This window comes from Protopterus annectens, chromosome 4.part0 (genome assembly GCF_019279795.1).
Source record: "Protopterus annectens isolate FY-2018-M chromosome 4.part0, PAN1.0, whole genome shotgun sequence".
NCBI lineage: Eukaryota > Metazoa > Chordata > Ceratodontiformes > Protopteridae > Protopterus > Protopterus annectens.
The window spans coordinates 516476120-516492025 of NC_056733.1; the positions used below are offsets into that span (position 1 = coordinate 516476120).

At 41.4% G+C, this 15906-nt stretch overlaps 1 protein-coding gene across 1 annotated transcript in view; it reads right to left on the reverse strand.

Moving 5' to 3' along the window:
- The window catches only part of RASAL1 (RAS protein activator like 1), a 1855221-nt gene that overhangs the window by 699703 nt on the left and 1139612 nt on the right, over nt 1-15906 (reverse strand). The window contains exon 9 of the mRNA XM_044068436.1: nt 3043-3160. Within this exon, the coding sequence (XP_043924371.1) occupies nt 3043-3160 (118 nt within the window). The remainder of the gene's footprint in view (nt 1-3042; nt 3161-15906) is intronic.

Genomic DNA, 15906 nt, shown 5'->3' on the forward strand with positions numbered 1-15906 from the left:
CATTTCACTTCCATTTTCTCATACATTTTTCCACATGTAGCATGACTCTGGAACCTTCTATTAATAAAAGATTTTGTGCATCTTCAGCTTCTCTGTACAGGATGTCTACATATAGGATTAGTATTCTTCCCACAGAAACAATCAACTAGCCAGTATTAATTGTGCTTTATGACTTGGATCTAAAATCATTTAAGGAAGAGCCATTTATGGAGCCTTCCTCAAGGACATGCTTTCTTTATGTAAACAACCAACTTATTTTCTCATTCATTTTGATACCCTGCAGTCATATAAGATCATAGCCACTTTCTGAAGATACAACTTATACCCAGTAAAAAATAGCAGTCAGTATTAGCTTTATCTTTTGATAACCATAAGAAGTTTCAGTGGAAATAATTATAGTGCTAACCAAGGTTCATGGGGAAGTTACTTCTGAAGAGATACAGTGGGCCAAAACCTGCAAACTGAAGCCTGGACCATATGATTTAATCAGAGTGTGTGTGTGTGTGTGTGTGTGTGTGTGTGTGTGTGTGTGTGTGTGTGTGTGTGCATATGGGTATCTGAGTCTACGATGTGTGTGCACACATATGCACAGAAGATGAAGGCTTGAGTGATACATAGGTAACTTTTTAATTTTAATTTTTTTTTATTTGGATTCTCCAACTACATGATTTCCAACTACAGTTGTACAGAGGTCAATAAATGACTGTGAGTATTATTCTCTCAAGTTTAATGTTAGATATAAATTACTACAAATCATCAGCTTTCCACTGATGCTAGATATCATTTTCCATCTCTCTGGACATGTGTACATATTTGTTGCTCCTTTTTTATATACTTTAAGATTCTTATTTGTTATCAAACAAGGTCATAAGGACCAGAAGCACTGTAGTTTTATCAGATATCCTTTTACTACAATACTAATCATCATATAGAAATCACTGCATTTTTTTGCTATTAGCATTCTGTTATATATTTATTTATTTATTTATTTATTTATTGGCATTTGTTTACCAGGAAAGTCCACTGGGCCAAAAGAGCCCATATTCAGTGCAGGTTCAGGGAGAAAAGCTCCACAAGACAGTTAGTAAAACAGTACATAATATTCAAAGCAGTTAGTAGATACAAGCAATATTATAGAAAAACATAAGATGCATGTAAAATGCAATTTGTACAAAGTAATACGGTTTAAGGCATACATAGTAACTTAAGCAATCATATTACTATAAATGTAAAGGAACATATAGTGGCTAAAACAGTCCTATTACTTTGCCTTTCAAGGTGCTCTAAGAGTATCAGCCAGAACAATACTGCTAGGCAACATGTATTGAATTAGTCCCTGATAGTCAAGCATAGATAGATATCCTAGACATGTTTCAATTCATAGTAAAGGAGAGATTAGAAGGGGTGATGATGTAAATAGGGGTGATATGACTATGGCATATGTTCTATTGGAACCTGATGTGTCGCAGATGCTGTGCATTAGTTCTGGGCATGGGACTCACGGAAAAAGCAAAAGGTAAATTTTATGTTTGTTTTATATCTTTTGAATTTTTCTCAGTTTGTGCAACCTCAGAGATAGCATATATATAGAGAGAGATCAGGTTGGGGGAATAGAGCTTCCACATTGGGGATGCAAGAAGGCATAGTGTACAGAGATGTTCTCTTTTACTGCTTATTTAAGATACTGATTTTTTTTTCATTCCCCTACCTACCCATACCTCACCATCAGCTGCTACCAGCTTATTCACTGGGTCAAGGTGACCCTCATCTGTGGTTAGTGAGGAGACAGAGGACACTGGTACAGTATCATACATACTCTGGAGGGGGAGATTGCTTGTGCCCTCCCCACCTCATGGCAGCCTTGCAAGCTCCACAATGGCTGACCCTTGGGAGGTGGACATGTGCTTCCATGCATGCTCAACCATCTACCAGGTATTACACTGTGTGCAGTACAGCACTCACCAGGTTAGTAATGCTGCTATTGCAGTAAGTCTGTGCAGTCCCTCTCCCACTAAATGGGTGAGCTGCTGTCAGCTGCAAGTAGTTGCTACAATTTATACTACATGTGGAATGCTGCAATGCTTACTTGTGACTGTAAAGGTAATACTGGTATTTATTTCTAAATACAGGTATGCACTGAAAATATGCACAGAACTGTGACTGGGATTTGTGCTCCCTAACACTTTGCACCCGGGGTGGCTGTCACCTCCGCCCAATTATAGCTATGGTAGTGATGCAATATTTTGCTTAAGATTATTCATGACTCACAAAGTCATATTTTAAAGCAGCAAAAGGAAAGTGCTTGCTGAGGGTTTCAGCGTATACAAGTGCATAACGATGGGAGATTCAAATGCACATTTCTAGCTTTGCGTCGTATATTCTTTACTACTGTACTACTCTCCTTTGTATCCTGAAACTTATTTGCTAAAAAGTAAAATGTTCTTTACTGAATTAGATTGTTAGAATGCAGTAAATAGATAAGTGAATATGGGAATCCATGTATAAAGTCTACCTATAAATTCTACCTAACAATAGGGCTAAAAGTCAGACTGGTACTATGCACTCAGAATTACTGGGCACCATAATATAGGAAGGGAATTATAATATTATTTATTAAACTGTTTTACTGTACTGTAAATGATCTTGTTGGTTTCCAGCTTCATCTGTAAGCCTTAATGCTTCATGCAGCAACACCAGAAGCAGGTGTTTTTAATAAACTGGTACTCAGATTGCACTGACCTGTACTTCACCCCTCTTAACAAATTACCTTTTATCATACAAAGATGAGCATACTGCTTCACTTCAGTGCTTTAAAACTCACTACAGTTTGACACACATACAATACTGCCTGCTAGCTCTGTGTAATATACTGATGTTTTTCATGTTGGATAAACATTGGGGGGGGGGGGCTGCTGACTCACTAATTTTGACTAATTATGCAGTTTGTGCAGTTTTTATGTTCAGATGAATTTGCATGTATAGAACTAAACACCACAATTAAGGATATAAATATTTCCATATTTCACATTTTCAGCTACTTACATCACTTGGAGAGGTTACCGACTCAACAAGAAGGTCAATCAATGGTCTATAGTACATAGATGGCAAAATTCGCTCTTCCACCAATCTGATCTTCAGTCGTAGAGCCCCTAGTTTACCTCTAAAATAAAACAAGAAAATACCAGTACTTTGGAATATATAATTAATATTATTTTAAAGGGCTTTGTTTTGGTAGCAGAAAATTATTTTCTTATAAAGTTCAATGTTAATATTTTCTAGGTTAATCTACCAAATCTAATCTATAAGGTTATTCAAATCCCCTAATATAAGCACCACCTTTCTTGTATCCCACAACTCAAAAATCACTTGAACAATGCAAAATAACTTCATAATATAATACAGCAAAATAAGAGAGTAGCATAAAACAACAGAAGACATAAGACAGATGAATAAATAACCAGCATTTTCATTGAATGTACTTACTCAAAACTGAGATTTATGGTAAATTGTAGATGATAAAATTTTATGGCAAATGTCTATGTCTTGGAAGGGTAGAATAATTCCCCAAAACTCAAAGTTTATCTAACATGTACCTTTTGCTATAATACTGAATACTTACATTTTCTGAGAGGACTGTGGGTGAGCAGCCCACTATGGGGTTGGTATGGATGGAGGATCTCTACGAGTACTAGAAGGCAGTAACCATCTATCCATCCATCCATCCATCCATCCATCCATCCATCCATCCATCCATCCATCCATCCTCAACACCTATGTTTGTATAAAATTTTAAAACTGTAATTTTTAATCCTAGTTATGAGAAAATGTACTCAACTGACAAAATTCATTTCAGAGAAGTGACTAAGGAAAGTACAGTTGTGTACACTTACCATAAATGTAGACATCCAAGTGTATTCACTGTTGCAGTCATCACATTTGGGTTATCTGCTTGCAGTAGCCCTCAGTCAGCCTGATTATCAAAGTCTTGGGTCCTGTGTCATTTGCTGTCTCTTCTTCCATAACGTCAGGTAGTCAGGGGTATAAAGCGTGCAGCCGGCCATTACATCAATTATATATACAAGGTTACACCTCCAACAAAAAAGCAAATCCTCAGTCAGCCTGATTATCAAAGTCTTGGGTCCTGTGTCATTTGCTGTCTCTTCTTCCATAACGTCAGGTAGTCAGGGGTATAAAGCGTGCAGCCGACGCCATTACATCAGTTTTTTCTTGCCCCAGACGTCAGGTGCCCCCATAATGGGAAGCAATTATATATACAAGGTTACACCTCCAACAAAAAAAGCAAATATAATAGAGGTATAGCTAAAAGAAGTTAGGGGGCTGGAGGAAGGGTAACCAGGACTGCAACAGTGAATACACTTGAACATTTACATGTATGTTAAGTGTACACAACTGTACTATGTTCTTCATGTTTCACTGTTGCAGTCATCATATTTGGGTAGATTCCCAAAGCTAAGGATGGGAGGAGGAAAATTAGATAGCATTAGGACCAGCTATAAGGCCCTACAAGACTGCAGTGGCAAAGCCAGCTCTGGATTTAGAGAAAATTGGTAAATGGTAATGCTTGGTGAAGGTATGTACAGAATTCCAGGTAGCAGCTTCTAGGATGTCCCTAGTAGGGACACCTCTGAGGATGGCTGTAGAGGTAGATGCAGCCCTGGTTGAATGTGGTCTTATCCCCTGAGGGGTAGGTTTTCCATGGTGCTTATTGGAGAAATGAATGCAATGGCCTATCCATTTAGAAATGGTTTGCTTTGAAATGGCCTTCCTGTTCAGATTTCCTGAGAGGTTTAGTCCTGCCCAAGTAAAATCTAAGTTGTCTGTGCACATCTAAGGAGTGCAGTATCCATTCCCCTTTGTTCTGTGGATTAGAAAAGAAGGTTGGCAAATTAATGGACTGATTAAGAGCCACACTGGATACCACGTTGGGCATGAAGGATGGATTTGTCCTAAGGGACACCCTGTCCACATGGAAAATGATGAAAGGCTCCACTACCATACGGGCCTGTAATTCAGACACAATTCTTGCTGAAGTGATGGCCAAAAGGAAGGCTGTTTTCCAGGAAAGGAATTTCAACTCTGCATTTGCAGCTGGCTCAAAGGGAGGTAGAGTGAGTTTTTCCAATACAAAGTTAAGGTCCCAGGCTGGAGTAGGGGCTCTCCTGGGTGGTCTTAAGTTTTTGGCCCCTCTGAGGAACTGCTTCAGCAGTGGATGAGAAAAGAGAGGTGGTTCTGTGTTGTAATGAGCTGAAATGGCTGAGGCATGAATTTTGATGGAGGAAAAGGAAAGGCCCTTGTGAAACATCTCAGTTAAGTATTGAAGAATCTGAGGTAAATTGGGTGCTGCTGTGCCCGTCCCATGAGTTTGGTTCCAGGAACAGAATCTTTTCCATTTTTCAGCATAAGATTTTCTAGTACTAGGCCTCCTTGCCTCCAGAATGACATCCAACACTTGCTTACTGAGGGATGGTAACGGAGAGATCAGGTAATTAGCCAGGCTGCCAGGTTCAGGGTTTGAAGTTGAGGGTGCAGAATCTGTCCCTCCTGCTGGGACAGCAGGGAAGGGGTATGAGGCAGGTGCCATGGTACCAGCAGTGACACACTGCGCAAAAGGGGTACCAGTACTGGCGTGGCCAGTCTGGTGCAATTAGTATCACCCTTGGTTTGTCCTGTCTGATCTTTAGTAGTACCTTGAAGAGGAGAGGCAGAGGTGGAAAGCCATAAGGTGAAGGACAGGGCATCCACTTTTCAAGCTTGTTTGTGGGGAGTCCTTGTGCAGAATTTGTCCAATTGGTAGTTCTGGGGGGAGGCAAACAGGTCTATCTCTGGGTTCCCCCATTTGTTTCTCAACATGTTGAATATCTTTGGTTCCAGTTTTCACTCGTGTGGGTCCATGAGATTTCTGCTTAGTTCGTCTGCCAGTGTATTTAGCTTTCCTGGCAGGAATTGAGCCTGTAGATGCACTTGGTAGCTCAAGGCTGTGTTCCACACAGCCATGGCTAGTCTGCAGAGGGGGTAAGAGTGGGTTCCCCCCTGCTTGTTTATGTACCACATAACAGTGGTGTTGTCCATCTTTACCATTAATTGTCCTGGAAGAATGTGATCCTTGAAGGCTGTCAGAGCATTCTATACAGCTAACATTTCTTTTTGATTGATATGCAAGTGCATTTGACTTGGGTTCCATTTGCTCTGAATGCACTTCCCTGCCAAGTGAGCCCCCCATGCATAGTCTGATAAATCTGTTGTTAGAGATTGGGTGGCAGGAGGTAGAATGAATGGCATTCCCTTGTTTTGGTGGCAGGCCTCTGCCCACCAAAGGAACTCTATCTGTAGGCAAGGTAAGATATGTAAGGCTCAAATTCTAAACCTACCACCCTAGAAAACAAAAATGGGAAGAAACTGAGGGTAATGCTGCTCAATGCCAGAAGTCTAAATCTCAAAATGCACGCACTCGAGGCCCTTCTCAGTATGGAGAACATCGATGTCTGTGCTGTAACTGAAACCTGGTTCAAGGCTCCTGAGAGCACCCCGGCACTATTAGGTTTTACCTCATATCATGCCCGCCCCAAAACCCGGACCACACCACAAAAGGAGGGGTGTATCCATATTCATAAAGGATACCCACACCTCCAGGTTGGTGGCAACGCACAAGCTCGGAAACCATCCAGGTGCAACTAACCATAGGCAAAACTGCTCTACAAATTGTAGCATGCTACAGGCCACCCTCTCAAACTCAGGAACCCCACACAGCCTTCCTGAAGACACTGGAGGGTATAAATGTATCTCCAAACACCATCATATTGGGTGACTTCAACTACCCGAATATAGACTGGGAACATTACTCAAGCCCTAACTTTCTAGCCCAACGGTTCCTGGAGTTCATAAATTCAAATGCCATGGAACAGCTAGTCACTGTTTCCACGAGAGGAGAAAATATACTAGATCTCATTGTCACAAACATGGGGACAAAATGCTCCACACCGAAGTATATCCCTCATTGGTGAGATCTGATCATAAACTAATCTCACTGGAAATCCACATCCCCCACCCCAAACAAAAGACCATAGTGAAGAACTTCTCTAAAGCAAACTTCACACTACTCAAGACTGGTGTGGTATCCTTCAAGGCCCCTGAGCCAGAGGAAACCACAACCCAAGCTGCGGAAGCCCTTACAAATGCCTTCTATGAACACCTCCAGGACTGCATGGATCAGGCAATCCCAAATAAAACCAAGACTCTTTCCACAAAGGGCAAACGTCCAGTCTGGTGGACCCCAGCCATTAACAAACTTTACAATAAGAGGAGAAAGCTATTACATGATAGAACAAAATCCATAAAAGGGAAGTCACCCCTGATCATTATTAGTAAAAAATACGAGCACTCATAAAATCAACTAAGGCCAATTTTGAGAGAAAAATTGCCATGGATTCAAAGGACAATCATAAGGCCTTTTTCAGCTATGTTAGGAACCTGGGTGGAAACTCCCAGATATGCTCAGAATTAGTCCAAAATGATACAAAAATCACTGAACCCACAGACATTGCCAACATACTGGCAGACAGGTTCAGTGCAAACTTCATGGCCCTCTCCCCCCCAAAGGAGAGATAACTATCCCAGCCGAGTGTAGCCTCCCGGACATCTCAAATGCACAGGTGAAAGCTGCTCTCTCTAAAGCTAAAAACACAGCATCAATGGGACCGGATGGTGTCCCCGGCTGTGTGCTACATGAGCTAAATGAGGAATTAAACCCGCACATAAGGCAGCTGTTTAATCTCAGCCTTACCACAGGATACGTGCCCAAGGAGTGGCGTATGGCAACTGTGGTCCCACTCCACAAAGGCGGAGCCTCTACGGACCCTGGTAATTACCGCCCCATAAGCTTAACAATTCTAGTCTGCAAAGCTATGGAGAGGATCATAATGGAGCTCATAAACAAAGATATAGGGGACTTGCAGACATTGGACCCGACCCAGTTTGGCTTTGTCAAGGGAAGATCATGCCTTTTGAACTTGGTTGACTTCTTCAAAACAGTCACCAAGGCCATTGATGAGGGAAAGGCAGTCCATACAGCCTACCTTGACCTTGCAAAGGCTTTCGACACAATACCCCACTCGGGTATTGTAGAAAAACTTACCAGCTTAAATGTAAACCCATATGTCACAAGATGGGTTGCAAACTGGCTTAAGGACAGAACCCACAGGGTTAGAGTTGCTGGCGCTGTGTCAGACTCCAAGCCGGTCACAAGTGGTGTCCCACACGGCTCGGTCCTTGGCCCCCTATTGTTTGGCATCTACTTCTCAGAAGTACAGGCCAACATGGGAGGACTTTGACTGACAAAGTTTGCAGACGACTGCAAACTGGGCGCCATAGTGGAAAGTGCATCGGACACGGATATCCTTCAGAAGGGACTCATGGAAACAGATAGCTGGTGCCAGAGCCATGGCCTGAAGTTAAACGCCAAAAAATGTATAGTCATACCCTTCGGGAAAAACAAGGTAACCCCAAGCTACCATATAGGTGGCAATCCACTAAGCACAGAAGAGGTTATCAGGGACCTGGGGACCCAAGTTGACAGTGGCCTTTCTTTTGACACTCACATTGCTAAAGTGGTTAGAAAGACCTTCTACATTGCCCACCTGATCATGAAGGGATTCACATCCAGATCTAGTGAGGTCATTGTTCCCCTGTACTCTTCACTTATCAGACCAATGATCGAGTACAATGCCCCATTCGGGATGTATCTCACCCGACATCTGCAGCAATTGGAGAGACCCCAAAAGTTCCTCACCAAAAGGATAAAGGGACTCCAAAATCTGTCATATGCTGCCAGATTGAAGAAACTCCAGCTCTATTCAGTCGCATACCATCTGCTCAGAGGTGACATGTGCCTGACATACAAGGCCATGTCCAACCCGGAATTAATGGACATACTCCACCTCAAAAAATCCAAATCCACCAAAACCACTAGAGCAAGCGACTTAAACCTTAGCACGGATATAAATAGGACGTGCTGGAGGGATAGATTTATCACTCAGAGACTCCCTATGCTGTGGAATAAAATCCCGGTCCATGTGAGGCAGAGCACCTCGCTGACTCTGTTCAAGAGAAATCTAGACCTGTGGATGGGAGATCATAGGTTTACCCCGGGAATAATCTCTGTGTCACTGCTGGACAGAGGCACAACAAACTAATGGGCACAGTATTTTTTCATATAAGGGGTGGCGTAAGCCACAAAAATTTGGGCTAGGCTTATAAATGCCTTAGGGCAGATAGCCTAGTATAAACCTATGAACCTATGAACCTATGAACCTATGATAGGAATCATTGCTTCTAGATCTTGAGAATGTTGACACCATAGGCTTTTTAGATACCATTGTAGTTTCCTCATATGCAGTCTTGCATATAGAATTAGGAGAATGCAGGAGACCATGAACCCCAAGGCTTGCAGTATTTTTCTTGCAGATAGCTGGGTCTTTGTGGCCAGTAGTTTGAAGTAGGCTGTCTAATGAACTTGTTTCTCTGGCATGAGGAAAGCCATCTGGAAAGTTGTGTTCAAGCTTGCTCCCAGGAATAGAATTTGTTGGCAGGGTACAAGATGTGATTTCTTTTCGTTTATGGTGTACCCCAGAGAAGTTAGCAATTTTTGTACAAACGCCAGATGATTCAATAGTATGTCCTGGCTTTCTGCCTGAATTAGACAATCATCCAGGTATGGGTATATTTGAATATTTCTTTGCCTGCAAAATGCAATGCAGGAGCTAGGCACTTTGTGAATACCCTGGGCATAGTAGATAAGGCAGAGGGCAGTGCAGAGAACTGATAGTGCATGTAGCCTGCTTTGAAGCGTAGGTATCTTCTGCAAGATTCCCTGACTGGGATGTGCAGGTAGGCTTCCTTTAAATCCAGTGTTGCCAACCAGGCATCCTTGCCTAGCATAGGAAGCAACTAGTGAAGAGTTAGCATCTTGAATTTTGGGATCACCAAAAATGTGTTTAGGATAGAGAGGTCCAGGATAGGACGCCATGAGTTATCTTATCTGGGCACCAAGAATATCTTGAGTAGAAACCTTGTCCCCTTTCCTCTTCTGGGACAGTTTGAAGAGCCCTGATACTTAAAAGAGAGAGAACTTGCTTTTGAGCCTCTGCCCACTGATTTGGGGGTAGATCTGGCCAACTGTTTGGGGCTGGTAAGGTGTGGAAGTGGAATCGGTATCCTTGGGAAACTATATTTAAAACCCATTTGTCCTGCATAATGAGTTCCCAATTTTTTGCCTGCGGGTCAATTTTTTCCCCTTAAAAGAGCAGTCAGTTGTGCAGGGCTTGGAAGTTTTAAAGTTAAGTCATTGAGACAGTTTACCAAAGAGGGGAGTCTTACTACTCCCTGCTTTGGAAGTGGGAGCCCCCCACTGCTTAGTCCTGTGAGTACCTTGTGACTGAAGCCTGGGTGTTCTGCTGGTTCTGGGTTTGGACAGAGAAGGCCTGGAAGAGGTAGGAAAGGACCAATTCTTAGAGGGCCAATGCCTACTAAATCTGGGAGGCTGTACTTGCAGGAAATCTTTAACAGTTTGCATAGATTTAGCTTTTTCCTCCATCTTTTTAAGTACTTCTTCTGCATTGTTGCCAAACAGGCAGTCCTGGTTTAAGGGATCATTCAGAAATTTAGCTTTAACATGATCTGGGAAATATTTCTCCTTAAGCCAAGCATGCCTTCTAAGTACAGACCCAGTAAGAGCAGCCCTGCAAGATGCCTCTAGTGAATCAAAACCACATTGCAAAGTATGTTTTCCAACTTGTTCAGCAGAATGCATTAAATCCTGTAAATCTTTATTTTCAACACAGTCAGGAATCAACATCATTTTCTGTTTAAACAATCCAATAATATGCTGCTGATACTTTAACATATGAAACTGGCAGTTTAAAGCCCTAATGGCCAAGGTTGCAGAAGTATATACCTTCTTACCCCATCTATCCAGCGCCCTGGAATCTCTATCAGAGGGGGTAGAATTTTTAGCACTAGTAGCCTTAATTCCCTTGGGTCACTGTGAAATGGTCTCAGGATCTGCAGTAGGATTTTTAAAGAGGAACCTGTGAGAGTCAGGAACCCTGTAATATCTATCTGGTTTTCTGGGAGTAAAGAGTCAGGGGCCAAGCTAGATTCCGAAAAGGCATCATCAACAATGTCCAGTACAGGGGGGATAGCTAAAGGCCTGTGTTGGGGCAGGAGTAAGAAATCCCTAAGCCTCTTTTTAGAGTCAGAGTAATCCTGGCTTTCCCAATGAAAATGCTCCCTAAGAGTATGCAAGGTTTCACCAAAAGAGAAATCTTCTGGAGGGGAAGCAGAGGGAATGGAGTCCTCTGCATCGGAATCCTCATAGGTAGATAAGGGTAAATCCTGGTCATCAGAGGAAACAGAAATTTCAGAATCCTGCTCAGAAGAATCATAAGCAAATTCAGACCTAGGTCTCTTAGAGGGGGAAGGTTGACTAGAAAACCGACGCCCAGACTGCATTTTCATACACATGTCCATATAGGGCATTGGTTACCACTTTATTCTTGATGTTTAACAGATGGCGAAGTATCCGTTCCTTAATCTTTTAGCTTTATGGTTATCTCAAATGTGACTACTAACCTCCGTGGAGGAGACATTGTCAACAAAACTGAAAAGGAAGAAAGCAAATGGATCATGAACCTCAGAACTAATTTATTTCCAGGGCTCAACAGAGTAGTTCCTATTAAACCTATTTTGAAAGGGAGAAGCCTAATTAGGAAATGAAATGGAGGCTTAAGGAAGGCGTGCATCTGATTGCTGTATGTGATTGGTTGAGCAATTAAGGATCTTTATTTAACAGCAGTAAGTCAGGTCTACACACTAGGATCTGAAGAAGGTTTTTTAACTGAAAGCGCTTATCCTGTTTGACCTGCAACCTGAATAGCACAATTTGTGTTTTTTATTTCTTCGTTGTATTAAAGCCTACATTTTAACAGAATTTCGCAGTGAACTTTTCGTTGTGGTGGAAGCCTTTTTTTCATTTTACTGATTTATGGGATGCCAAGGAGCTGACTAGTATATAAATCCGTAAGTCTAACACCTCACGCACTACCTGCTCAAAAGGCCTGAATCAAATATGCAACATCAACAAATACTGCTAGAGAGACAGGCTTGTCTCCCAGAGTCTGCTCTGTCTCTGGAATAGACTTCCCATACAACATCAAACACAGCACCTTGCTGACCCTCTTCAAGCACAACCTTGATGAGTGGATGGGAAACCACAAATCTGTCCCAGGGGTTCCACCTGTGTCCCTCATTGACAGGGGTGGCAGGTGCTGATCGAGGTTTCTTTTTGGGGATAAACTCCGGGCTAGGCTTGTAAGGGCCCCAGGGCCATTAGCCTAGTAACCTCCTATGATAAGTGTTGTTATTGTAGAAAAGGGCAACTGGTAAGTATTTTTCTTAATCCTAGTAGGCAACCACTTTTGCAAGGTAACTGTATTGTCCTTACTTTATTTTTTATAATAGTCAGACATCTAAGATGTACACAGAATACAACATATGTGCAATTACAGGTGCTCATCTAGTGTCTGGTGCCATTCCATGAAAAAAAAAATAAATAAATAAATAAATAAGTATATAAATGTCCATCATTCGGACCTAACAGATCCCATTTCTGTAGACCTCAACTGCCAGATGAGAAGCAAAAAAAAAAAAAAGGTCCAATCAGATCTGAATGGTGTTCCCAACCTGGACTGCTTTGGATTTTAAATCTGTAGCAAACTGCTTGCTATAACTTATACCACACACAAAACACTGAAGTGCTTCAGTACTGTAGTCCTAATCACAGATGCAAATATAAAATTAATTTCTGTACTGGCACTCAGAAATGAATACCAGTACTGTACTACCAATATCGCTCCATAACATTGCATCTGAGGTGGCTGCCCCCTTCAATTCACCCTAGCTACACTATGCTGCTGAGTTAACAAGTTATTTTCTTTCAAATAAAGGACATAAAATGCATCATGGAATATCTAGACACCCAGAACTTCTAGAGGCTTGGAAGCTCATTTACACCAGGTTGTATAAATGGATTTCAACATAAACTTACTAGTGGTTCTGCCCTGAACCCCACCTAGAATAAAACTGACCCTGCTCAGAGATGTGTGCAGAAGTTCATTGTAGCTTGTGTGTGTGTGTGTGTGTGTGTGTGTGTGTGTGTGTGTGTGTGTGTGTGTGTGTGTGTGTGTGTGTGTGTGTTTAGGGAGGGTTGTTGGAGACTATTTTAGTTATTATTTCTTTAATTTTCTTCACAGTAAAAGCTCAAGAGGAATGCACAGGAGGTAGCTATAGCTTGTTTTGGGACTGAGGACAGTATGGCCATTATTTCTTTAACTTTCCTCACAAACCTGAAAGTTATGACATAGAAAGCCACTATAGCTTGTGCTGGTCTTGAAGATAGTATAGTCATTATTTTTTTTCAATTTTCCTCACAATTAAATCTCATAGGTAAGCACAGAGGACCACTATCATTTATGTAGTGGCTGAGGAAAGTGTGGTCATTAATTCTTTAATTTTCCTCACAATCAAACCTAAGAGGTTTCACAGAAGTTTATTATAATTTGTTTAGGGCAGTGTATCATCTAAGAGCAACATGTTGGAATACATTACTGTCATCGTTATTTTTTACTTTCATCATAATAAATCATCAGATGTGCATTCAGGAAGCTCTCTTCTAGGACTAGGGGAAAGGAAGAATGCTGTTCATGTATGCCTGACAATAACAGGTTGATCTCTGTTCTGCTTGTTCTGAAGACTGGGAGGTAGCTCACCTGGATCTTTTTCTTTTTTTTTTTTTGCCTTGGGGCAGCTGTTTCGCTGTCTACCTTCTCATCTTCTATTCTGTTGTCTGTTTATTGCACTCTCCAGTCTGCCTTTCCTCCCTTCCAGGCATGAGACTTTCACCTTGGTCTTTTATGTGAATATTGGAGTTAAGTATTCATTTAGCATTTTTGTTTTTTACTACTATTTTGTGATTTCCCTTCTGTAATTGTTCAACATGGTCAGATCTGTCCACATTTGCTTAAAAGATGCTTATAACCCTTCTTGATGTTCCAACTCCCTTCTGACTTTTGCTTTTGCTTACCTGATTCTAGAATCCTTGAACTGCATTTCGTCCACTTCAGCATCTTCTCATTCCACCTCTTGTAGACCGTATGTTTTGCCCTAATTTGCTAGTTTTGCATTCTTATGTACTCACATCAACCTTATATATTTCTTGTCTTCCTGTGTTTTCTATAAACCTTTTTCATAGCCTTGAGTACTCCTTCCTTGACCGATTCCCACAGATTCAGTCCCTCAGTTTGCTCAAAGCCTCCCAACTAACCCTTGACCCTCTCTCTTAGCACAGGATAATGCAAATTGTTAAAATTCCATGCTATCATTATTGGCTTTGAATTGTTATCATTCTCCTCCACTCTAAACCACAACATTAATGATCAAAGATGGCTGACTGCACCTTAACCTGGTCACTTGTCACTCTCTGTGCTCTGTTTAGAACCATATCTAGAATTCGTTTCAGGTACAGTCCTGCAACAGTTGGCTGAATAACCTGAATAACTTTAGTCAACTCCTGGTCTCCCTTTCCTTTGGAGCTCAGTTTGATCCAGGCAGATTCAAATCCACCATGGGTATTATCCTATTTCAGATCCACCATGGGTATTACCCTATTCCCCCCCACTCCTTTTAGTCCCTCATACAGTTCCTCATACTTCTCACTGCTGCCAACTTGTGATGTCACCGTTTGGCAAAAGTGTGGCTAGCTATTTTTGCTCCCAGTGCGGTCTCCTGATCTTTTTGTGTTGATGAGAAAAATAAAAAGTAAGTTTCTCCTTTTAAACTACTTGCAACATGTGTATCAAGCAGCTTCTACAGTTCATGCCATTCACAGAGTGCTACAGATCTTCAGTTCTGACTGCAAATGCAATACCGGCATTTATTTCTAAATGCCTGTATGCAGTGAAGACTGAATGGGTTCTGCAGATCATGACATCTACTACTATGCACCTGGTGTGGCTGCCCCATTTGCCCCACTCTATCTATACCTCTGCAGTTTGGTGATATAGTAACAAAGACAGTTCTTATGTCCTTTTCAGACTTGTGCGCCTCTGTTTTGTCAGCACGCTGTTGTTTACAATTATAGTACCAAACAGGAGAATGCCAAAATAAAGGCATCACATATTTGTTTTCTGACCTATTTTAGAATTCTCCTTTTCCTGTAATGTTGTCTTGAAATACTGCAACTTCTATATCAGCTTAGAACTTTTTTGCTAAGGTTTGTCCCAATTATATAAAAAATACATATCAAGCATATAAAATACATGTTGCACTCTCAGCAGGTTTAGCCTGGGGTACTGGTTGCTGGGCTGCAGACCCTCAGTTAAAAAAGAAATGATATTACAATCAGAAGGTTAATTATTAGTTTTAAATTAGAAATAATAGTCAACCTTCTAACTTTCTGATATTTTCCTGGTGCTCTGAACTCCATGCATGTACAAAGTTCCAAGGAATGTTGAGACAAAAAAAATGTCTGAGTCTGCCCTCAAGTCTGTTTTCAAAGCCGCCTGTCATTGTTTACTGCACCAATCCATACAGCTCCTTCTTCCTGTTGAGGATGTCAGAAATGTCATTCAATAAGCATCTCACCAGGCTGCTGTATGAAACAGTAAGGGGCCTTTTCTTTTTATCAGACTTCTTCAGGTGACTGAGGCAGCCTGAGAGTGAAAGAGAATGAAGGAGTTAACAAAGGAATGTAGATACATGAGTGCAGGATCAAGTTTTTTTTTTTGAAAGTATAGTATTTTTTACATACCCTATGTCTTCTACTGCCAGCAGGGT